This window comes from Megachile rotundata, chromosome 7 (assembly GCF_050947335.1).
Source record: "Megachile rotundata isolate GNS110a chromosome 7, iyMegRotu1, whole genome shotgun sequence".
In the NCBI taxonomy this organism is placed as follows: Eukaryota; Metazoa; Arthropoda; class Insecta; order Hymenoptera; family Megachilidae; genus Megachile; species Megachile rotundata.
Genome location: NC_134989.1, coordinates 10,879,235 through 10,906,223, shown reverse-complemented (window position 1 = coordinate 10,906,223; position 26,989 = coordinate 10,879,235). Strand labels below are relative to the sequence as shown.

The window sequence follows — 26,989 nt, the reverse complement described above, 5'->3', positions numbered from 1 at the left end:
AATATTCCAGATCCTCAAGTCTCTAAACTTGTGATCAGAATTCAAAACTTCCCAAAGTCCCAAATCTGTAGATTCCCAAACTTGAAAATTTCCAACCACTTAAGTTAGCAAATTGAGACCTTTGACGATTCTAATCATTCCCAGATGTGTTTTAAAATATATTCACTACCAAAGTCATCAACCCTAAGAAGTCTAAGTGAATCCACCCTGCATAAAGTATCAATAGTACACAAGTAGAAAATTCGTGAGCAGAAATTTAATTTAAGCAACCCTCGGTGGCCATAGTGGATCGAGGCACCGTGTGATTCGCCACGATAATACGTCCCTGGTAAGCACGGTATGCGCCATCGAGTGTACGCTTATTTTAACAAACCTATTTCTGATATTGTGCCACCGCAACGGGGGCCTGTATCGAGATTAGAAGGCTTTCAACGAAACCGACTTCGCCGCGGAGTGGTGGAGACGCAATAACGCGAAAGAACCTAAATCGCAGCCGCGCCTCCGCGTACCCAAAGAGATCGCGCATATCGATGCAAGTGTACGTATGTACGTGCATAGAGCACATTCGACAAGTGCCTCCCTCCTGTCGCGTTTCGAACGGTGGTTATGTCCCCGGCGTTAGGTGAAAGCTCAACATTCGAGGCAGCATTGGATAAACTGACATCAAGGTGTATGTACGCGGAGCAATGCGAGATATCGAGTGCGTTCAACTATGTTGCACTATGCACTTCGATGTACTTTAACGTTACACGTTCATTACATTATTGCTACGATATTGTTACAAAAGCTGATCTAATCTTCTGTAATAATTTTATCTTTCTACCAATTGCATCAAGGGTTTGATTATCAAATTAGATTATTGGAGTAAATTAGGTTGGGTTGAGTTTTATTATTGAAGGTTGTTGAGGTTATTGAGGTGATGATTGGGTTAGGTCAAGGTTTTGTAATACAAATCTGAGGTATATTATTGTTCGAGTCTATTGAAAGAAGATGAGGGGAGGTTAGGTTGAGTCAAAGTTTTGTAATGCAGATCTAAGTTATTTTATTGCTCAAATCTATTGAGTTAAAGAGGACGAGGTTAGGTTAGGTTAGGTCAAAGTTTTGTAATGCAAATCTGAGTTATATTATTGTTTGAGTCTATTGAAAGAGGATGAGATTAGGTTAGGTTGAGTCAAAGTTTTGTAATGCAGATCTAAGTTATTTTATTGCTCAAATCTATTGAGTTAAAGAGGATGAGGTTAGGTTAGGTTAGATCAAAGTTTTGTAATGCAAATCTGAGTTATATTATTGTTCAAGTCTATTGAAAGATGATGAGGTTAGGTTAGGTTAGGTCAAAGTTTTGTAATGGAAATCTGAGTTATATTATTGTTCGAGTCTATTGAGTTAAAGAGGATGAGGTTAGGTTAGGTTGAGTCAAAGTTTTATAATACAAATCTAAATTACTTTACTATTCAAATCTATTGAATTAAAAAGGATGAGGTTAGGTTAAGTTAAATCAAAGTTTTGCAACACGAATCTATTAAGTTAAATTACTTTTAAGGTGCTCAAGACAGAGTTAGGTTAATTCAAGCTTTCTAATACAAATCTATTGAGCAATATTTTATTATTCAAATCTATAGAGCTATTAATGAATAAGATAAAGTTAGGTCAAGGTTTGCAACACAAATCTATTAAGTTAAATCAGGTTAGATTTTACAATTTCAATCTCTCAGAACATAAGATTATATCAAGTTATGTGTTATCATACAAATCTATTAAGTCAGACCACGTCAGGTGAGGTTATATTTTATTACCGAAGTCCATTAGCTAATTCTTGTAGTTCTTATTTACTAACGTTATTTCTAAATGAAGTTAATATGTCGACTTTTTGTATACTTTAGCTGCCATTTTGTTCAAATACATGTTTTTCCTTTTGCTTTATTCTATTCCAAACGATAACTCTGCTCGTATAGATTATAATTATCTACAGCATGAATCGTGTCAAACATTTAAAAGGATATTACTACATGCAAAACGTAATAACTTATTTAATATATTAGACAATTGCTTTTCTAAATGTACATTTGCAAACTTAGGAATTTTAGAACTGGATATTAGACATTTTTTTTTTTTGTTTTGAAGTTAAAAATGTTGGACAAAGTGTTAGTTTAGACAGTCAGGATATAGATTTTGAAAGTTACACAGAGAATTTTAGAATTTTTACATCCAGAAATTAGATATCTAGGATTTGGGACTTTTGAAACCAGCTACTTTAGATATTAATTTAGAAGGGTTGCAAAATTTAAAAAATTGAGAATATAAGAACTTGAAAGTTTAAAAATGTCAAAATTGTGGATTTGCAAATACACTAATCTTGAGACAAAAAATTTCGGAATTAAAAAACACAGAAAAATTTCTTAATTTCTGAAATGTGTCCACATCCTACACGTATACGAATGTCTCCAGTCCACTCTTAGATCTCTATCTATCCAAAGCTTGAATTCAGACTAAAATTCGAGTTTCGGCATCGATAGCAAGTACAGTGACTTGTCGTATGGCGATAAACGATTAGATAGCCCGGGCATAGCGGAGCCTATTGCGCGTTTAATATTGCCAAGATTATCTCAGCGTACGCCAGATAGAACGCCACGTACGACACTGTGTGTGTGACGGTGTGGCGCGTCGTCTCGTTCGATTCGAATCCGACTCTGTCTCTACGTACGTCTTTCTTTATTATTTTTACGTCGTCTGATAACGTCACTAACAATGTCATACCAATTATCGTCACATGAACGACAGCTATTATTTGCTCAATTTTATTTCAGAACAGTCAACACTGTAGCGCTCTTGAAAACACACTGTTTTTTGTGATTTTATTGTAATACATGTATGCACATCAAACACCTCTTCTCTCAGCGTATAAATATTTATGGAATAGATTTATACAAAATATTTGGTCATTGCTTTCGAAACACGTACCATAACCTACCGCAAAGGATTGCAGGAAATTTAATTGTTAAATCTTGATTACAGAAGTATAAATCAAATAAATTTGTCGAAAAATATGATAACATGCTGTTGAAATTTATTTAGCGAATTTTTGGATGTATGTAATCATCAAAATGACATTTTCAGTCAACACGATTTGAATTTTCGCGGGAATTTCTGTCGCTCGAATTCCTGTCTGTTGCATATTCTTGAAATATGTTTCTTCTATACAGGGTGTCCGCGCCAAAGTGTTACACCTTAATATCTCATGAACTATTGATGTCACGAAAAAGTGCTTATATGGAAATTGCAGGGTAAAAGAGGCCCTATGTTTTGGCAGAAGCAAAATTTTTTTATTGTTATTAATGTAAAAGATATGATGGTGAAGTTTCGTTTTTTTAAATGGAACTATAATTTTTTCTCGATCAGGCGATAGTGCTTTTCAAGACGAATTCATCAAGGTTTTATGTACTTACCCGATTTTTATTAGTTTTCGAGATATAACGCTTAGAAATTTACTGATTTTCAGCAGTGACATCTCGGTTTGACGAGTAAGTCATAAAAACGTTCTTATTGTTACGGTAAGTGCCGCTGGTTTGACTCTGCCTGCCGAAACAGATAGGCGGGGTGTATGGTCAAAATGGCAGGTCCGAAGAGTAAGAAACGTGAAAAGTATTGTCCATTACGGTTTAAGTTTTCCGTATCGAAGATGATATTAATTGTAATTTGGAAGGTTGGGACATTTATTTAAATGTTTCAGTACAAGGTAGGTATAAAGACAATTTAACAAAAAATAATATGCAAAAAATTTATTCCACGTGCTTTCCGCTATTTGAAATACAAGTTTGTATACGTTTTACAAATTCGTTCTCGACGTTTTCCATAATTTCGCACGGGATATTTACGCATGCATTGTGTATTCTATTTTTCAAGTCAGTTATATTGTTAAATTGTCTTTATACCTACCTTGTACTGAAACATTTAAATAAATGTCCCAACCTTCCAAATTACAATTAATATCATCTTCGATACGGAAAACTTAAACCGTAATGGACAATACTTTTCACGTTTCTTACTCTTCGGACCTGCCATTTTGACCATACACCCCGCCTATCTGTTTCGGCAGGCAGAGTCAAACCAGCGGCACTTACCGTAACAATAAGAACGTTTTTATGACTTACTCGTCAAACCGAGATGTCACTGCTGAAAATTAGTAAATTTCTAAGCGTTATATCTCGAAAACTAATAAAAATCGGGTAAGTACATAAAACCTTGATGAATTCGTCTTGAAAAGCACTATCGCCTGATCGAGAAAAAATTATAGTTCCATTTAAAAAAACGAAACTTCACCATCATATCTTTTACATTAATAACAATAAAAAAATTTTGCTTCTGCCAAAACATAGGGCCTCTTTTACCCTGCAATTTCCATATAAGCACTTTTTCGTGACATCAATAGTTCATGAGATATTAAGGTGTAACACTTTGGCGCGGACACCCTGTACACATTTTTGTACGACACTTATCTTTCAAGAACTCTAAATTACTTTCACACGTTTTGACGTACGAATAACGAAAACATCTCGCGTTTTGTCACGCGTCAAGTGAGACTAATTTCGTGTGCACTGTTGAAAAAGACTCGTCGGAAAATAGATTTCCAATTCAGTCAGCTATTTCCTTTAAATAAATTGCCAAAATTAGACAGCATTTTTAAACCTCGGGGTAGTAACCCTTCCTGAGGAGTCGATCACCGATAGAATATTCTCTTCGTTGCAACAAATACCTGTCATTCGACGATGTAACGGTAAAACGGTTCTCCAGCTTTTCTCGGAAGTGAATTATTAAGGTCGTATGACGGATTACCGAGTAGAGTACCAATAACTTGAGTTACTTATCGGCAAAAACGTACTCGCACCGAGAATGCACCAGTCGATAATAAACCTCGAGTTACAGAGGTGTAAATCTTCTGGGTTCATAGAAAAGTCCTAGGGAAAATGGCAGATGTCATCGGTGTGACTGTTAATTTTCATATTTGAAATTTTTATTTTTAGGATTTTAGATGGGGGAATTTGGGAAATTGGAAAATGGGGAATTTGGGGTTTGAGAATTGGGGAATTTGGAGGTTTGTAAAATGGGGAATTTGGGGATTTGTAAATTGGGAAATTTGTAAAATGGGAAATTTGGGGGTTGTAAATTGGGGAATTTGGGAATTTGTAAAATGGGAAATTTGGGGGTTGTAAATTGGGGAATTTGGGAATTTGTCAAATGGGAAATTTAGGTGTTGTAAATCTGGGAATTTAGGGATTTGTAAATTGGGAAATTTAAGGGTTGTAGATTTAGGAATTTAGGCATTTGTAAATTGGGAAATTTAGGGTTTGTAAATTAGGGAATTTGGGGATTTGTAAAATAGGGAATTTGGGGATTTGTAAATGGGGAATTTGGGGATTTGTAAAATGGGGAATTTGGAGATTTGTAAATTGTAAATTTGGGGACTTGTAAATTGGGAAATTTGGGGAGTCAAAAATTTAGAAATTTGGAAATTTGATAATTAGAAAATTTAGATATTGGGAATTTGAAAGCTGGGAACTTGGGAGTTTAAGAATCTAGAAATTTGGCAAATTGCAAAATAGGAGATTTGAAGATTTATAAATTTGAGAAATATCAAATCTAAAAATTTAGGAATGTAGAAAACTAAATTTGCAAGATCTCAAATTTCCAAATTTGAGAAATTGGAACATAGGGAATTTTAGGACTTCCACCTTGGGGAATTACACTAAAAAAATGTAGTAATTAAGCGATTCGAGTATCATCATTCTAAAAATTTCAAGTATCAAAAATTTCTGCCATTACCCAAAATTAAATGGATACCAAATGAAGCTGACATTATATTAAACGTAAAATCTAGATATAAATTCGGTAGCGCATCTTCGCACATCTCGTAATAGCCGCTACACATAAAGGTGTTAATACGTCGAGTACAACACGCTACTCGAGACAATCGAAGATTACAGGAGACGTGACTTTCAGCCTCTTTTCGTGTCTCCGTCACTGCGAAACTTCTTTCTCTCGTTCTGTTTCTTTCCTCCTCGTGTTCTCGCTCTTTCTCTCGCGTTTAACCGGGATCGGCTCGAGAAACGAGCGAGACGGAGTGACACATCTTTAGAACAATCACCCGTTGTGAAAGCGCCTTACCGGTTAGAATATCTACTACTGCAACGTAATAACTAGCAAGTGGCTAGTCGAGAGATCGTGATCCATTCTGTTCCACGATTCTTTGACTGTTTCACCAGGTAGATCGAATTTTAATTGACTTTTGTTATCATTTTTTATGCAATATAAATTGTGTAATATTCGGTTCAGTGATACGAGAGGGTGAGTTTATATGAAAATGTAAAATGACATTTTCCTAAAATAATATAGAATTAACATTGTCTAACGTTGCTGTAGACTAACTATACCTAACTTAGACCTAACATACTGCAATGTAAGTTTAACCTAACTCAGATAGATTTTAACTAAGCAAACCTAACTAAAATTTAACCTAATTCTGAATAAATCTAACCTAATAGACATCAATAGATATAACTTGATATAACTTAATCTAATCAGCCCTAACTCAATATGAGCAACTTAGTCTATATCAATAGATTTGACCTAACTTGAGTGGACCTAACCTAACTTAACCCAGGGAAATAGAATTATTTAAGCTAATGATGAGTACATTTTAACATCAGTATATTTAACCTAATCAAACTCGTAACAAGTTAGAACTAACCTAACCCGACCTAACCTAAACTTGAAAAAATTTAACGAACACAAACTGATAGTAAACTTAAAAATTTTCATTCATTTTAGAATTGAAAATTATAAAACTACCAAGCACTTCTATTATCGATTATAAAATCAAAGCACGTTTTATCCAATTTATTTAAAAATATTTCGTAGCAAAACGAATATTTCAAAAATTGGTTTGTAAAACCGCGAAATTTGAATTTTTCAAGGAAGCACTTCCTGACCCATGTTCAAATTTTGTTCATTTCTAATGATCTGCAAGATTTTGAATTTTTCAAAACTGAACTTTAACACACCGTATAAACGTACGTCGATTTATTCGGAAACGAAACTTTAAAATTGTCATTTTACATTTTGAACTTATCTCACGCATATGCGCCCCTCTTCGTATCACTGGATCAACACCCTGCGTTTCATTGATGAATAAAAAATCCGTGACACTCGGTTCACAATATCGTCGACGAGCACTTGAGCATGCAATGTAACGTTGCACGAGACACTTACCTAAAGAATGACACAGAATCGCATTATCCCCGGTAGATACACCTGTTTCACGGAAATAAATAATCCAATCGAATTCTCGTGCAAAATGGAATTGATTCGAAGAGAAAAAACACTGAATCACACCAACGAGCACACTTCCTCGCGTATACGATATGTGTCTACGTTCATCGTCATCGTCCGTCACGACGACGAGCACGGTCACCACGCTGCTCGGCACTACAACGCTTTCGTCTATTCATCACCTCCTCTCGTTAAGAACGGGGCCGAAACGGGCGAGAACGCTCCCGCGACTAGCTATCGCGAGCGTGCGGAACCCACCAGAGAGTGTTGCACGCGCGTGCGACTCGGATGTGCCGCCGAGAGAGGGTAAAACAGCTCTCCGGTTGCTCGTGGCCCGCAACCCGGTGTTGTGTCCTTGCGACAGTAGCGGCAACAACTTAATCGAGCAGCAACGTCCTCCGAATCGTTTTCGGTTCGATTCCCAATCGTCGAGACTAATGTCAAAATAAGTCACACACTCGATAAACTATCTCCTCCGTCAAGCACACAAAGTTACCCTCGCACACGATTCCGGAAACTGTTTCATGTTCGATACGAAATTCGCGCGCTTCAGTCCGTCACGGACGTGCCGTTAATACCCGATGACGGCATCGATAACACAGATAAGAAGCCACGACGGTATGCCTCGAGGACAATGACGAAAACATTCGAGATCGTCGCGTGGATGGTCGTCGACGACGATACTCGTGAACGGAACGGAGAGGCGTCCTCTCGGTATTCGCGGCCGGCTGACTCTGACTGCTCGGCTGACTGACTACTCCGCGCCGGGTAGCATTGGCCCCGCTAAACGGTTGAAAGTAATACTGTCTAGTGAGAGGCTGTTGGGGCCAACATCGGTCTCTCTCGCACTCGGCTCGTCCCTCCTTCTCGCTCCCTCCTGCCGTTCTTCTCCGTCGCTCTATCTGCGCCCTCTCTATCCGCCGTTCTGTGTATACGCTCCGTGTATCTCTACGGTGTGTCCCCGTCCGTCGATTCTTCGTACGACATGCGTCGACACGCGGCCCTTTATTCGTGTGGGTAGCTCGTGGCGATGTTGGTAGCGGCAGCAGGCACGTTCGGTGCAGTGGTGGTGGTATCGAAACGAAGATACCAACGGTAGTGGTAGAGCGTCGGACGACGGCGGTGGGAGTAGCTGCACGTACACACATGCGCAGGCGCGCACTCGCGCCATCTAGCAGGAGCGCGACACTCGCACCCGACGCACAGGAACACTGCGGCACACGCGTGTGCCACTCCACCGAACGCAGACAATCAAAGGGAGGATGGAGGGGGACCCTAGCGAGGGGCGACGAAGGGAGAGGGGAGATGATGCGGTTCGATCGAGTGGGGGTAGAGGAAGGAGAGAAGGAGACGGATGGATGGAGGATAGAGAAGGACAAGGTAGGGGTTGGGTGGGGTGGGAAACGACGGAGAGGCGAACAGAGGGGTCGGTTCTTCGAGCGAGGGGTTGTCGTGCCGGTGGGGAGGTTTGACCTGAGCTAGTTCCCCTCCATTCAATCCACGGCCACAATATCGGTTATAGCGAGCCACTGTTGCCAGATTGTGCGCCTCGACGGCGGCGGTGGCGGCGTGTGGGTGGAGCCACGCGATAGAGGGAAAAGGTCTCCCTATAGCACTGCCACCACCGTCCTCTTCTCTCGTCCTCGTGCATACTGCTCGATCCGAGAAACGAGCACGTCTGTCCGTTTCTCTTTCCCCCTTGCTCGACGGACGCTCTCTTTTTTTACGCCTCTCTTTCCTGCATGCAACGAGCTACAGTCTCTCTTTCTACGACTGGCGTCCTCCGTCTTCCGTTCTCGTCTGCTCCCGCGCTGTTGTTGTCGCTACCGGGACGCACGCAGACCCCTTCGAAACCGAGGTGCATGTGGCATTTCTACGTGCGCCGCCCGGAACTTATGTATGTACCGACCGCTCGAGAGGGTATGCGTGCCTCTATCGATAATGCTATAGCGTGTGTACATACGCCGCTCTTGGCCGTACAGGCGATCGCCTCCAATGGGATGTTTAACGCGATCTTGTTACCAACGGGATCGATTAGGCGAGCAAATTGAAATTACTTAGACAATTTGCGGGTGATCCTGCGAATCGTAAGGTGCTCCAAAAAGTACACTTCGCTGCAACCTAGGCGTCCTACAGATAACATCTGCTGGAGAGCGGTTCCCAACATTTGCTCTTGATTTTGGGAGATTAACTATTCAAACATGAGAATTTTCAAACACACACTTTAAATCTTAAAGTCCACAAATTTTTAAATCCGTAAATTCCTAAGGTCCCAAATTTCTGAACCTCTAAATCTTCGAACACACATCCTCCCCCAAAATTCCCAGCTCTAAATTTCTGATCCAAAATTCATTAGTCAGCCCTTTGTCCTTCGCATCGCAACTTTCCCTAGAAAACAGTGCCAATGTACACACCAGCACTTACATTATCTCCCATTCCTTAAAAACTCGGAGTTAATTTAGATAATAAAGAAGAGTATCTAATCGAGCCCCTTTGAAAATCAATAAATTTCAAACGAGTTTATAAATCTGATCCTCTTCGAAAGCACGCTGGTTCCATTAATACGTTCCAAAGTATTCAGACGTAGATCGGGAATGTTGAAACGGGATTTCACGTTAAGTGTCTGTATACGTTTAATACGTCGATGTGTATGTAAATGTACAGATATGTGTATATAGAAAGATGGGTCGCTTTACGCGTTATTCCTCTATTTGTGTGCCAATGAATACGAGGTTGCTCTTCGAGTCCTCGTTACGTGTCACGGATGTTTAGATTGATACGTGTGTGTATGTTTCAGACAATCACGGTCATCTTGAGCGTCTTTCCAGCGGCAGCCTCGAAAGATCGGTCGCGGCGTTGCCTTGTCGCGGGTTATAGTCATATCGATGTAAGTACATGTACACTCCAAGTAAAATAAAACGCAGCGAGCCTTACGTCTATTAATATCACTATCTTTAATCCCGTTAGCCTCTTATCTTCACATTCTCCGATTTTTATAGTAAATTGACTTAGGATGCAAAGTTGAAAAATATTTGATGAACATGTTTCTGATTTTTTGGAGAAGAGTTTTTGTTCATAATTTTGATATAGTGTTCCTCGTTCATAATTTTTCTTTCGACCAATGTAGTGGTTTGACATAGAATTTTTGTTTGGACACAGAAGAATGTACAAGTGTTATTGAATGATTAGAATTCGATACAGAATTTGTATTAGGTGCTAAATGGGTTATTTGTTTTGCGCGTTCAGAATGCGTTTAATCCATTATACTTACGGTTTAAACCGACATTGTGTTCGAGATTGTAGAAGTTTCAGACGGTTGCTTGGATATCAATCGGGTAGCTCCATTATGCATCACGAAGCTTACCCCAGTCGGCTGGAGAATAAACGTCGAGGAGGGTGTTAGCCTCAGTTCACGGCATAGGGGAAAGTTTAAGTATTTCGAGGCAGTGAACGTATTATCCGAACTTCTAATTCACGCCGTCTTAATAAATCGAGTATACATTATACCCACGAATAAATTCGGTAAAACCTCATTCCATTGACCGTTTTTAATTTACTTCCATATTGTAAATAACTGTTATAACACAGTTTAATATGAAGGTTAAAAAGCTAATACTAAAAACAAGGAATAATTTAAGAAACGGAAAATATGTATAAAATGAAGAAAAAAATTTTAAGTCACAAAGGATTTGAACTTGCGATGCAGTCATTCAAAGAATCACCACTCTATCACATTTGCTATAGCAGCTATTTAAGCATAATGTATTAATTTGCTACTTCTATAAGTCATAGACTTGAATATTAAATATTTTATAATGAATAATGAATATTCATAAAAAAGTTAAGTATAGATTTCCTTATTTTTATTGTACATTCAAGATAATTTCCTTAGAAATAACTCCACGATTGTGAAGATGTAAGAGAAAAGTAACTGCAACTTCAGTTACAGAGCTTGCTCTTAAATTTTCTTTTCTAACAGTTAATACGTCACTACAGTTATATGCAAAGTTCAAGAAAAATCAAGAAGTAAAATTCCAAAAATGAGGAAGTAAAAATCCCAAAATTGAGAAGACGCTCGGAAGAGTAACTCCATCGATTGCAACGGCATGCCGGGTCTAATCCTGCTGTTAACAGTTCGACTTCTCGAACATGCGGATTTAAGATCCTCGCAAATCCTTCGAGCAAGCATCGAGCGTCACCGTTCGTAATAATGTCAAATTATGATAATCCGCCGCGCACAATGCACGGCTAGCGAATCATCGTTCATCCGTGTCTCCTGCGATCGCGTAATCATAGACGCACGACTCGCGCCGCTGATCATCTGCGCGTCTACAGAAGAACAGAGAGCGATTATCGAAGCTCGTGCCGAGCATTTTCCGTCGATGATGAATCGTAAACGTATAACGAGATCCTCGTAGACCTTTGACGCTCATGATCGTCGAGCTTCCTGCTAAATACCGTGCGCAATTTCGACCGGCTCGTTTCGGCCGGATGCCATGGCATTTATTGTTCGATGAATTTTCCTCATAAACGTCATAGCCCAAGGTCGCTTGGAAATCCAGGAATTTGCCGGAAACAGATAAAGGAACTCTGTACACCGCTTGTACTTAAGGGTCGCGGACAGGTAGAAAGGAGAAAAAAAGGGCGTACCGTTATGCCTCGTCCTAGTGCAATAGCCTCGGACCGTGTCCTTCCTGTCCTCTCTTACGGCCGGGAAATTTTCAAGAAAATGAACGGAATTCCAACGGTAAGTCCTTCGGAAACGTTCATAATTTTACCTCGTTTTTTGTATTGTGCGATTATTGACTCCATCGAATTTTTAAAAATTAAGGACATGGAAAGACAGGAATCCAGGGATTATTATACTTAAATGTGTAGTAATTATTGGAGGAAAAGGGGGAAAGGAAAAATTGGGGAGGAAAGGAGAAAATTAGGGAAAGGAAAGATAAGGAAATAAGTCGGACTCGTCGTTACTGATGCGCTGCTATATTTTTCTTTACACTGTACACTCGCTCTCTGCATGAATCGCACTCACTCGATTCCGGCCGTTTCGCGTCCTTTTGTTTCTTGCGCTCTCTCTCTCTCTCTCTCTCTCTCTCTCTCTCGCTCTCTCTCTCTCTCTAGCCCTCATTCGCTCCTTTCAACCGCGCGCGTTTACAAAATTACAACAAATGTGGACTGTATTTAAAAAAAATATGGAAGTTCAAAAAGTACCAGAGTCTCAAGGTCCCAAAGTCTGAACGTTCCAAAAATTCCAAAGCTGCCAAAGTTCTAAAATTCCAAGTATCTGAAGCTTCAAAATTCCAGCGTCACCCAATGTTATAAAGTCCATAAATAATTTTTGAGAATAAAAATAATTTCTTGTTCCAGAAATTCTCGAAAAAGAGGAAGTTTTTCATAATCGAAATTAGTAAGTTGAGGTTTCATCGGCGAAAGGACGTATATCGTTTTAATTAAACGGCTCGTACGCTATTGTTTAATATGTTGTGGTGACGCCACTGGATAACTGAGTGCGGTCGTGAGAAGCCGCGCGTGCGTTTTCGAAGTGCGACCGAGAGAAAAACAGCGAGGGGAGGAAAAAGAAAGGGCGATTAACGGAAGGGAGAAAAGGTAGGGATCGTAGGATCGACCGAGAGAGAAACCAACGACTCCCAGGCACGGATTTTGGCGTGGGATGGTGTGGAGCCGCGTAAGGATGAGGGCCCTTTCGCTCTCGATGCACGCCGAAGTACTGCACGTTCCCCCGTTTGCCAACACAACGTACCAGTAATTTTTACGCACGATTATAATGTAACCCTTCTGTATTGTGTGCCCGGCATCATTTTTAACGGCGACTTTAACCCTTAAACGACCACGCACGCTTCACGTGCCGGTATTGAATTTATTCATTCGTATTGCGCGCCTTTCGGACTGACAATGGTGCTACGATAAAGGCGGGATATATCGATCTGTACAAATATTGTGTGAACACCTTTTGCGGAATTCGGGTCAATGAAATAAACAGTACTTGTACTCGGTTTTTGTAACGAGTCCTTAATTTACATTTGGCTTTTGCGTGTGGGGACTGTTTGTGTTATGCAAAGATCATACTTGGAGAGTCAGTGTAAAGACTGTAAATACCATTTATAGAGAATGCATATCAAATCTTTTCGTTTGTAGAAACTATCAATAATTGTAACATCGTGTGATGACTTGGAAATTTGAAAAATTAAGAATGTGGAAATTTTTTAAATTCAGGAAACTGTAACTTGAAAATTCAGAGAGTTTAAGAATATAAAAATATGAGTTCAGGAATTCATGAATCTAAAAATTTACTAAATGTAAATCTGCTTGGAAATATCAAAATTTGAAAAATTAAAAATCTGAAAATGTATTTGAACATTAACACTACAGATTAGAAAATAAAAATTATACAATAAAAAAATTAGAATAAGTAAAATAAAAAATTTGAAAATAGGCAAATTTTCTTCGCGCATAAGCCAATTCCAAGAATTTTCCGTTCCTACCTTCCAGTGGTAATACATCAAACCTTTGCCGTATTTATAAAACTTTAGCCGTCAATTTGTTATCGTTACACGTCGAGCACCGTAAAGAAGTAATTGCCGAGAAAAATTCGAGTTTCCATCGATGGATCGTTGATGACGAAGTTGTTTGTCGGCGTCGAAAATATATGTGCATGTGTGTCCGCGATCGGTACTCGGTTGACACAATCGATTGAACCGTGACGATAATTGAATATCTGTTTGAACTCGTATAGCAAGACGGACAAAGATCGTGCGCTATCGCAATTGTTGTTTAACTGATTGCCAATCGGTTGGGTGGCTTTGGTGATGACGATCATCAGGGATTTCTTGTCGTAACAATTTGCCCGTAAGGTACACAAACTTGCAGACGGTAACTCGAAAATTTATGTACGGGGTGTCTCATTCGAATCTACTCGTTTCGATCTACTCATTCAAATCTACTCATTCGAATCTATTTATTCAGATCTACTCAGTCGAATCGATTCATTCAAATCTATTCATTCGAACCTACTTATTCGAATCTATTCATTTAAATCTACTCATTCGAATCTATTCATTCCAATCCACTCATTCGAATCTATTCATTCTAATCTACTCACTTGAATCTACTCATTCAAATCTACTCATTCAAATCCACTCATTCAGATCTACTCAGTCGAATTCACTCACTCGAATCTACTCATTTAAATCTACTCATTCGAATCTATTCATTCATATCTACTCATTCGAATCTATTCATTCAAATCTATTCATTCGAACCTACTTATTCGAATCTATTCATTTAAATCTACTCATTCGAATCTATTCATTCAAATCCACTCATTCGAATCTATTTATTCGAATCTATTCATTCGAATCTACCCATTCGAATCTACTCATGCAAATCTATTCATTCGAATCCACTCACTCGAATCTACTCATTTAAATCTACTCACTTACATGTACTCGTTCAAATCTACTCACTTAAATCTGTTCATTCAAATCTACTCACTTAAATCTAGTCATTCAAATCTACTCACTTAGATAGCTTCAAAAATATTACTGATACAAATAAATGTTTTAGACAAAAGTTAAATGATTCTAGATATCGATTCTCTTCCCAAAATAGTTATTAGTAGGTGAAGGTATTCTTGTCAACTTTTCCCTTAGTTGTTGCCTTAAGTGCAATTATATATTTTTTAATGAACTATTCAATGTAACTTGTTATTCTGTATAAAAAAGTATTAAGTTACTAATTGCTAGATCATCAGTATAAACGTAGATTATTCTGAAAACAATGAAACTGTTTGCTTTGCAGCATAAAATTGATTACCCTAACAAAAAAGTGATCGTAGAACTTACGATCTGTAACGCTTGTTATCCCTTTTGCTATGGCTATCTTTTTCTGAAAATAACTTACTCCTTTGTATAGGTATTTACAAGAGTATTTCAATCAGTTTCTATAATTTTTTGTTAGTCTTCTTGCGATGAGATGCATTGTAATTTTATTTTTAACATATTTTTGTAATGAATGATTTTATTGTCTACATTTTTATTCTCATTTACTATTTTCACATTTCTTAAAATGGAATGGTCTTTCACTCTGATAGATAAACATTTTAGTCTTTATTTTAATAGAGAACGATTACAATCCTTGCAGTGAAAGGGTGAAAGTAATCGTGCTTACAGATGTGTAAGTTCAGTTGCGCAGTAATTGTCAAATAAATAAGACTGCTTTAAATAAGTACGCAAAAAACGAATAAGTTTTTAGCTAGAAAGAAAATTATATAAGTCTCAACCTTTCCCAGATACAATTTCTTCCATTTCAGAAGATTAGAACCATCTTAATAATTAATATACTGTTACGTAAGATACATGAGCTCTATTTTAAATTGATATAAGAGAACATATATTTTAACGACGAACGTTAATATATCTTTTGCCTACTATCTAAACAACACGTAATAATAGTAGTTTCCTGATAGTAACACTAAGTTAAACGCAACGACTATTATTATTACATGCACTGAATATTACCGCAAATAAACTACAATGATTTATAGTCGCTATGAAGTGCACTGTCGAAGTATACAATTTTTTGTTTTTCCTTTTTTCTTTATCAATCCATGGTCGGAAAAAAACGCTGTCTCCTCGGGTTCCGCGTTAATTACGTATTCAGAAATCCTCCTTTGTCATATCTCGCCAAGAGAAAAGAAACGATTGTTCGCGGTTGTGTAAGTAGCGTCACATGCTCGGCGCGTTATCGGCCGCGTGCAATATGCACGCGCCGCGAGGTGAAAAGCTGATCGAAGCTCGGTTTAACGATTTCAAGCTTTGAAAACTCTTGTTACACCTTAGTAATCGAACTTGTTAAATTTAAGGAAATAGCGCCATTTATTAAAACATGTTATCTGAAAACACCTCCCCTACAAAACACAACATTATTGGAATCGAGCAAAGAATTATAGCGTTTGATGCAACAGAACCTTTCGTCACCGTGTCACAAAATCACAAGCAACTGCAACAAATTGCTCGCGTTGAGGATCTTATCAAAACAGCCAGACGAAACTGTATATTCCTGGAGTCAATTGTAACTAGTGATGGGACTTGGTGCTTCAAGTATGAACCTCAAACAAAGCGCCAAAGTGCTACGTGGAAATCCAGGCTCTCCAAAATCAAAAAATTGCGATTCCAGAAGTCGCAGGAGAAGACAATGTTAATTTGCTTTTACGATTCTAAAGGAATTATACTTCGGAAATTCGTTCCACAGAGACAAAATGTTAATGGCGAATATTATCTGGGTGTTGTGGAACATTTGTGGAGGAGGATCGTTCGTGTGAGGCCCGAATATCGAGTGCTGGGAAGTTGGTTTCTGTTGCATGATGCACCATGTCACAGAACTGTTCGTGAATTTTTGGCGAAAAAAGTCTGTGTGCTCCAACATCCTCCAAATTCGTCTGACTTATCTCCATGACATACAATACCTGACTCTAACATTGTTGAGTTACACCGAAGAAAAATTTGTCCTGCCTAACGGAACTATTGTCCGTTAATCAAAGAATTGTCCTGCCTATTTTCGTCCGCCATTTTAGGCGCGGACCTTAGCGCTCTCGCATAAAAATGGCGCGTCCCGCAGTAATTGAAGCGCAATATTTTGGACACTTCGGAGCAATGGTTCGAAAGTGGTATTGCTTTATACGCGTCTAGGACAGGCTAAAAATGGAGTAGCGGAGAAACTAACGGCCGTGGAGCAAAGGATGCAGGAAAACTGAAGAAAACGTACACCGGCGACTAGCCTCGAGTATCAAATCGCTCTTAGCACGAAGGACCATTTAAGGCCTCGTCGTACCATAAGCAATAGCTGTCGGTGATGAAACTCTATCTGCAATCGCGGCAGACTGAAGCGATTAACGTATTAGAAGGTTTTAACTCGATCGGTCGAACTGCAACGTCGGCAAACCCGGGAGCAAAAGGAGTTTTCCTCAGGCGACCGCGTTGTTTTTCCCTTTTTTCCTTTTTTTTCTCAGACCTGATTGATTGCTTGGTCGCACTACGAATTCTCCTGTGGTCGCGTAATCGACCAAATTATAACGTGTTTTCGTCATGCAGTCGCTATCAGACGGACCATCGTGTATGCGTAAGTGGAGACACATAGTTTCCCTGTTTGAACGATCAGAGTGATCGATTCAATGCAGTATGGGAACTCTTTCAACTTTATGTATAATGCGTTCTTAACGCATTGACGAGCATTTGTGATCGCTTCGTATTTGAAAGAGTTAGAAATGCACTTGGAAATTTTATAGGTATCAGGTTGATGTAGTTTTAAGTGTGGATATTATTGAAATTATGTATTTGTACATTTTTTAAATTTCGAGTTTGCATATACAGGAACAGACATATGTGTTAAGTTCCAGATCTCACAACTTCTGAATTGTGTATATGCAAACTCGAAAATTAAAAAAATGTACAAATACATAATTTCAATAATATCCACACTTAAAACTACATCAATCTGATACCTATAAAATTTCAAAGTGTACTTCCAACTATGCAAATTCCCAAATCCTTAAGTCCCAAATCTTGAAACTCTTAAATCTTTAAATTCCCAGGGTCTCAAACTTCCAAACCTCCAGACACCTAAATCCTTAAACTCTTGAATCTCCAAACTCTCAAATCCTTCAAACTTTCAAATCACCTAACTTCCAAATCTTCAAACTCTCAAGACTCCTAACTTCCAAATCTTGAAACTCTCAAATCTTGAAACTCACAAATCTCCTAACTCTCACATCCTCAAACCTCGAAAACTTACAATCTCTCAAATCCTCAAACTCCCAAATCTCCAACATCTCAAGCTTGCAGCTCCCAAATCTCCTAACTCTCGAATCTTCAGACTCCCAAATCCCCAAACTCTCAAGTCCTCAAACTCCTAAATCTTCAAACTCACAAATCTTCTAACTTCCAAATCTCCAAACTCTCAAGACCCCTAACTTCCAAATCTTGAAACTCTCAAATTCTGAAACTCACAAATCTCCTAACTCTCACATCCTCAAACCTCGAAAACTTACAATCTCTCAAATCCTCAAACTCCCAAATCTCCAACATCTCAAGCTTGCAGCTCCCAAATCTCCTAACTCTCGAACCCTCAAACTTCCAAATCCCCAAACTCTCAAGTCCTCAAACTCCTAAATCTTCAAACTCACAAATCTTCTAACTCACAAATCTCCTAACTCCCAAATCCTCAAACTTCGAAAACTTCTAATCTCTCAAACCTTCAAACTCCCAAATTTTCAACATCCCAAACTTCCAAGCTTCCAAATTTCCTAACTCTCGAACCCTCAAACTCCCAAATCCCCAAACTCTCAAGTCCTCAAACTCCTAAATCTTCAAACTCACAAATCTTCTAACTCACAAATCTCCTAACTCCCAAATCCTCAAACCTCGAAAACTCCCAATCTCTCAAATCTTCAAACTCCCAAATTTTCAACATCCCAAACTTCCAAGCTTCCAAATTTCCTAACTCTCGAATCCTCAAACTCCCAAATCTCCAAACTCTCAAGTCCTCAAACTTCCAAATCTTCAAACTCACAAGTCTTCTAACTCACAAATCTCCTAACTCCCAAATCCTCAAACCTCGAAAACTTCCAACCTCTCAAATCTTCAAACTCCCAAATTTCCAACATCCCAAACTTCCAAGCTCCCAAATTTCCTAACTCTCGAATCCTCAAACTCCCAAATCTTCAAATTCCCAAGTCTCCAACATCCCAAGTTTCCAAGCTCTCAAATCTCCTAACTCTCGAATCCTCAAACTTCCAAATCCCCAAACTCCCAAGTCCTCAAACTCCCAAATGCCCAAACCTCCAAATCTTCAAATTTGTCAAAATTCTAAAAGACAATGCATTGTTCACCAACAAAGGTGCAACCGCAAGTAGAACAACTATCCACAAGTGTTGGAGAATAGGAAAATTGAATGCAGATGGTGTGGTTTGATTTATATTGATGTTGGGATTACAGGTCTGACGAGTCTCCTGAGCTCTTTAAATCAATGAACATACAGTCAGGATTAGTGTTTCTGTCGTGTTGAACAGCATTTGGATGCAATTTGATTGGGTCACGATTTAATAACGAACCGCTGGTATCTGCGTTTAGAAGCAGAATAGTGTTTGAACAAGAATTCTTGTTCAAATCTCGCGAACGAATTAAAAATTGTATTAATTGTATTTAATGTCTATAAATCTATTTAAGTTCATCGAGTAATTTGAAGTCTAATTTGAATTTACTTTGTAATCATCAAATATTTAAATATTTGACTTGAAACTGATTTCAGTTTAAATTGACTTTCGGATTACTCGTTTTGAGAGCACCGTACTCAAACGAGTTAATGCTTCGGATAGTTGCAGTAATATTATTGCTAATTCGAGTGTACCTGCGCAACGTTTGTAAAGATAACATTGAACAAGATTACGACGTCTTGGAAATATCGGTCAAGGTGACGGGTATATGACGTGTAATATGATTATTCCTCGAAATCGTTAGTTATCCAATAGCGTATCCAATGGCTACCGATAATTCCAAAAAGTCAAGAAACTGTACGAGATAAAATTGCTTTATGTCTTTTAACTTGCTCAACCGATAACGCTTTCAAACTAGTTTCTTTGTGTTCAAAATACCTTTTGAAAAATTATGTACATTCAACAAATCTTATAAAATAATACAAAATATAATTGTGTCTAATTTTAACATCAAATTAAATATTACAAGGAACTTAATTTCTTGTCAAACTTAAATTAACAGTTGTCAAACTAAACTATTACCAAATGTGAACTAAATTAAAAGAAAATGTGTTTAAATATCGCAGAATTTGTTAGAAGTAAACTAAGGGTCCAGATAATAAATGTGGAAGGATAGAAATAAAGGCTCTTAAGTTTGCCTTTTATGTTTATTTTCGAACAGAGCTGAACAATGCATTAATCCAAGCTTAATCGGTATCATCGCATGATCCCGTTTCGTCCGTGACTCCAGCCATCACGTCGCAATTTCTCGTCAACTCTCACGGAGGCCTGGAATCCCAGTTAATTATCAATCCCGTAACAATATTTTGACGCGCGGAGGCCGCTCGCAGTCGCGCGGATAACGCGCCATGCGACAGAATGATTTACTGCGGCTGCGCACTAGAACGTTCGCAGCCTTCGAAGGACACCGCTGCGCACGCGCACTGCGCAGCTCGGGCACCTTGCGCGGGAATTATATAAAATACGTTTTCACCGGCTCGGAGGAGGGTGAGAAATAGGTGTGACGACGTTGTGACGTGTCAAAGGTCAGTGTCAACCGTGTAAAAAACAGTAACTCGTTAACTGATGGGCACGCGACAGATTTACGACTCAATTTTTATGCTAAATAGCAAGTTTACATTGCTGATTGGAGCTGAGATGATCAGATAGATGTGATGTTGATTAGTTTATAATTGTTTTGGAAGATTACTGAATTATTATGGATTTCTTTGTTCTTGAATTTAATAATAAAATCTATTTTAAAAATCTATTTTAAAAACAATATTTTAAAAACAATATTTTAAAAACAATATTTTAAAAACAATACTTTAAAAACAATATTTTAAAAACAATATGTTAAAAACAATATTTTAAAAATCTATTTTAATAACAATACTTTAAAAACAATACTTTAAAAACAATACTTTAAAAACAATACTTTAAAAACAATACTTTAAAAACAATATTTTAAAAACAATATTTTAAAAATCTATTTTAATAACAATACTTTAAAAACAATACTTTAAAAACAATACTTTAAAAACAATACTTTAAAAACAATATTTTAAAAACAATATTTTAAAAACAATACTTTAAAAACAATATTTTAAAAATCTATTTTAAGAACAATACTTTAAAAACAATATTTTAAAAACAATATTTTACAAATCTATTTTAAAAATCTATTTTAAACACAATACTTTAAAAGCAATATTTCAAAAATCTATTTTAAAAACAATACTTTAAAAACAATATTTTAAAAACAATACTTTAAAAATCTATTTTAAAAACAATATTTTAAAAATCTATTTTAAACATAATACATTTAAAAATCTATTTTAAACACAATACTTTAAAAACAATATTTTAGAAACAATACTTTAAAAACAATACTTTAAAAACAATATTTTAAAAATCTATTTTAAAAATCTATTTTAAAAATTTGTGCTTTCAATGTATCATATAGGCAAGTAGAATATCATAATACTATAGTCATATATTAGAATGAAAGTACACTTGTACATTACATCAACAGAAAGTAAAGTAGTAAACTGGTAAAATAATAGAATAATATAATTTAAAAAAATGGTGCAATTGTATAACAGTATAATAAAACAGCAGAGACGATAAATGATAAAACACTACAACAATAAAACAGAAAAGTAACATGGTACTATAATTACACAATAAAATTAGTGAAATAATAATGAAGCTAAATAGTAGAATAACAGTACAGAAATAAAATACAGTGAAACAAAATATTAGTACAAGACAGATAAATCTATTTGATCTCCCAAACCATCCTCCATATGTTCACATTCTACCTTGTCATAATTTTTGTTCCCATGAGTTACACTAGAGTTCCTTAATAGAAAATTAAATGGACCTACTAAAAATTAGTTAGTAAAATGTCTGTAGACAGATGAAGGGTTAAGAACAATCTCTCGCGGACATTATGTCACAAAGCAGCGTTAAAAGTTTGCCAGTCGAACAAAGTTAGAGCGTTAGGGGTGCAGAGCACTTCACCTTTGGCACGAGCGACGAAGCTGCATTGGACTGCAGCGACCGAGTACGCCCTCTCCTCTACCCAAATCGATATTCCCCAGTAATGCAGGTAATTTATTGCTTAACACTCTGATTACCATGTGAATAACGGCTGGTACGCGGATAACTATATCCGTGTTGGCGTGCTCGCGCGCGTTCCTGCCCGCCGCATAAATTCATTGCGAGCGCGCACGCATATCGCGAAACAAAGAAACGAGGGTATTTCCAAAATGACGAAATTTAAAGGAATCTTTGCCTCATTTCTCTCCGAACGATTGTATATTTTCTTTCGAGTGCCGATTATCGCCGCTCACGATCGCGACGCCAGATCGTATCTGGCCGGGGTTTCGAAACAACCAGATAAACCGTATCGTTCGAAATTTTATCGACCTCTGAATCATTTCGGAAAATCATTTCCAGTTTTTTTTGGTTGAAACGGGACACCCGGTGTGACCGTGACGATTATTTTAGGACTTATCACGCTGTCCTTTAGATGATTTACGAAAGGGAGCTGAAGCTCTAATTTCGTTTTCAAAACATTGTATTTCGGAGGCTCTGAAGTAAACTGTTTTTTAACTTGCAAATTCCTAAATTACTAAACTACAATCAATTCACAATTACATTCAGAAATTGTTTAAATTGTTTTGCTTAATTATTTCAATTATTTAAATGTAATTTTTTAAGTTCTCAAATTGTCATATTTTAAAATACAACAATATCAAAGTTGCTAATATTTCTCTAAATTTATACAGTCCTTTATTTCCAAGTTCCAAAATTCGCCAAATATCAGAAACCTCAGATCTTGAGCTTCCAGATGTTCAAAGTCTGAAATTCCTCAAACAGTAAATTGCAAAATTCCAGGTTAATCTTCAAATTCCCATATCTCCGAATCTTCAAATCCCATAATTCACATGTCCAAATCCCTAAATCCCCAAATATCAAAATTTACAAAAACTTCAGGCAAAGTTTTCGAACATACCTGTAAAAATCCGATAAACCTAAACATCCAAATGACATCACGTCTTAAATCAGATCTGCCTTCTATTTCCGAGATGATTTTCTATCGGCTCATGCTTTATCTCGCATAAAACCGCATCCACGGATGAATCGAGGATAGAAAACGCTTTGTTGGGAAAGCTCGCGTTGCACGTTATTAAAATTACAGGTCAAGAATAACTTCCTACCGTATAAGTCCGTCGCCCTCAACTGCTTCCCCAGGACAACCTTGCTGCCATGTCGCCGCCTCGACCGACACATGCAACCGATGCGATGCAACGATCACGACAATTTGCAAATGACCGCTCATGCTTATTATTTGCGGCCGTAAAACAAATAATCTTTTCGCGTGCAAACTCGCTACGGGATCTCCGAGCATCCACGGACCGCGAATACCTTACGTTGACATAAAATCAAAAGCGACAACTCGAGTACGTTTCTACCGAGTACACTGAAAATATGGAAAATGTTGCTGGATACGATAGGCGATTTTTCTCCTGTAAACTGCTTAAATAATGGTTATTGAATTTGAAGTCGACCTTCGATCGGCAGACACGAGAATTGTGAATATACTCAGTGTAAAATGTCTGCGATAACCAAAGAATTTGTTCCCGTAATTATTAATAAGTTTAAAAATAATGTAATTGGAAGTTTAAATTGATATTATAATTGTATAGTGTATGTTCGATGTTGTCTGAAAATATTCTGTAAAATGTTTCACTTGAAAATGTTGGAGCACTTGAAGATATATTGTGGAACACTTGAAAAGGTTCTATTTCATTTGGTAAAAAGATATGGTTGTTTATTTATGAAATAAAATCAATTGGACGTAATTGAGGTTGGTCCTTCACGCTGCGTAGTAATGAATTATATTTAGGCTGAGTCTGCGCAGATAGGATGCGTGCGCAGTTCGATACGCGCATGCGCGTAGCGAGGCTTCTTTGAGTGTACGAATAAATTTAATAGACAGAAACAAACTGCAATATTAATACTGTACCACTAGTTTTAGCGGAGTATTAGAAAATAAATAGAAATGTAGAAGTTATTGACATCAAAGTTATAAGTTATACTATTGATACTTCGTTATACAAAGTTATAAATACTTCGAATGTATAATAATGTGTAATAGTAATAATGTATAATACCAAGTACAGTAAACTTACACAAGTCTGACCCTATCTTGACTAACTTGACTCTATTATAAAACAAATTATGAACAAACATTCTATTATGAAAATATAACAGTAACAGAATATCTTACTAAAAGAATTAATTCGTAAATTTCGGTGAATAAAACTGGGGTAAACCACGACCAAAAAGGAATGCGTAGAGTAAATGAAAAAGTTCTGTGGGCAGTTAACCAGATAATACAGGCAAATGATTTTGTGGATATTGCGTCTGTCTAAGTACAACCTGCAGATAAACACGAGTTCACCCCGTGTAAAGGCCCCCCGCTCGTGAAATAGGGGGGATGTTTAGCAGCAAGGGATGATTCAAGCACCCGGCTAGCACACCGACTGGCTCCCACTCCCCAAAGCTGTGAGCTGTCCATTCAACCGGTGCTGTTGGGGCCGTCTTTCAAAGTGGGCTTTGTTCCAGTTATTGGTATATGTATACTGCGCAGTAACCGACCAGAAGAGAGGAGTTTCGTCTTTACAAAATCTTGCCGGATAAAAGGAGTCCCTCCTATCAGGGTGGCTGAACCTCCCCCTTTTCTCGACCAGGAAGCTTCGCGTTACAAGTCGCCAATTCTATTTCTTCCGCTCTATACTTCGAGATGGTTTAATTACTCGGCGAGATACTCGTCTAAACTTTCGTGCCTTTGCTGCTACTGTAAATAATTCAGAACTAGATACCGGGTGCTCTGCTCGTAATGGCGGGAAATGTGAATGAACGGTGGTAGAATCTTGGTATATGGCGCGGGTGGGAATGTTAGGGTTTATTGGGTATGTTAAGGGTTGGATTTGGCTATGTGGACAGAGCAACTTTTGTGTAAAATTTAATTATAGTTTTGTTATCTGAACACTTGAGAATGTGGGTACTTTTGAATTACTACATTTTAACAATTATATCAGTTTTATCAATTTTTAACGATTTCAAGACTTAGCAATTTTAATAATTTTGACAATTTTTATCATTTTTACAGTTTTCACAATTTTAACCATTTTGACAATTTTGACAATTTTGACAATTTGTATAATTTTTTTAATTTTGACAATTTTAACAATTTTAACAATTTTAACAATTTTAACAATTTTAACAATTTTAACAATTTTACCAATTTTACCAATTTTAACCATTTTAATAATTTAACAATTTTAACAATTTTAACAATTTTACCAATTTTACAAATTTTACCAATTTTACCAATTTTACCAATTTTACCAATTTTACCAATTTTACCAATTTTACCAATTTTACCAATTTTACCAATTTTACCAATTTTACTAATTTTACCAATTTTACCAATTAGTATACTTAACCATTACCACAAATTGATAAATAAAGACATAAAAACGCTACAAAGGGTCAGGATATTATTGTTATGCGTTGAGTGACTCGTGATGATGTTAGATTCAATGATACACTCTTTTAATTGCGGTATTTTCAAAAGATTAAGATACTACGACCATTCCAAGGGTCATTAAAAGACGCTTTGCTGGTTTTCTAGATGCATTTCAGGCGAACGATGATAAATCAGTTACGCCTACAATTTACCACCAATTATTACATCATTTATCAACTGTTAATTAATCTTTCGTCGATTTTGTAGAAACTGATCATTAAATCAAACTCGTTACACTTCAGTACACCTTTTCTTGCCACCTTACTTCCGTTTCTTAGATCAGTTAATACTTAGATCTTCTTAGATAACGTTCATGTTGATTTTTTCAAGCATGTCATAATTTTATTATAATTTAGAAATTTTTTATTATGAATTTTTGTAACTCAATACCTTTAAAATAAATTATAACATCAATCATCACAATTAAATACATTTTATATTAATAATTTCTATTTCAATAAAATATTCACCATTTGTTTTATTTTTTTACATGTGGCTCTTATTGAACAAAATTTGTAAAATTTGCAATAATTGTTATTTAGTTCGCATAAAATATGTATTGAATAAATAATGATAATAATAAATATAATAAGTAATAATGAAAGTATTATATAATGATAGTATTTCAATATATCTCACTGCAACTATAATTTCTAATAAACCAACGTGTTTCCTCAATACACCATTCATTCAGGAACATCAAAAGTTTCTTGGTAGAGATAGGACAGACTGAGATTCTTCAAAGCACGCTTTATTTATTCAGATTCATTATTTCGTGCAATGACTAATTCCTCGTTAGTCATCCACAAGTTTATCCTAACCTTTGAACTAGAAAGTGCAGCCTCTGAGACAATGACCCATGAAGAATCATTCTGATCCACGATTATGTTTGTCCCTCTTTAACGATGTTTTCATCAGAACCGAGTTTGCTTCATTTTTCATGGCTCAATATCGTTCGGTAACTCGCTTTATGTTTTTAGTACGAGCTGGGGATTTTCAAACTGTAAGAGTGTCAAATTTTGGTTTTTGGAATTTTGGAATTTTTAGATTTGTGGAATTTTGGAATTTTTAGATTTGTGAAATTTTGGAATTTTTAGATTTGTGGAATTTTGGAGAATTTGGTGTTTTGAGGTTTATGGAATTTTTAAGAATTTGGATTCTTGAGAATTTGGCTTTTTGGAATTTTGGAATTTTTGAGAATTTGGTGTTTTGAGGTTTATGGAATTTTTAAGAAATTGGATTCTTGAGAATTTGGCTTTTTGGAATTTTGGAATTTTTGAGAATTTGGC

General features: G+C 36.9%; 2 protein-coding genes across 4 annotated transcripts in view; one reads left to right on the top strand and one right to left on the bottom strand.

The window, feature by feature from the left end:
- tna (Zinc finger MIZ domain-containing protein tonalli) overlaps positions 1-8,104 on the bottom strand; it is a 40,103-nt gene extending 31,999 nt beyond the window's left edge. For all 3 annotated transcript variants that reach the window (XR_013038741.1, XM_012292211.2, XM_076533619.1), the window contains exon 1: positions 7,264-8,104. The gene's annotated coding sequence lies outside the window, so the exon portion shown is untranslated. The remainder of the gene's footprint in view (positions 1-7,263) is intronic.
- A 305-nt stretch (positions 8,105-8,409) lies between these two features.
- Positions 8,410-26,989, top strand: part of LOC105663423 (uncharacterized) — a 179,524-nt gene continuing 160,944 nt past the window's right edge. Inside the window, exons 1-2 of the mRNA XM_076533621.1 lie at positions 8,410-8,703; positions 10,121-10,210. Coding sequence (XP_076389736.1) covers positions 8,470-8,703; positions 10,121-10,210 — 324 coding nt within the window. The 5' untranslated portion in view covers positions 8,410-8,469. The remainder of the gene's footprint in view (positions 8,704-10,120; positions 10,211-26,989) is intronic.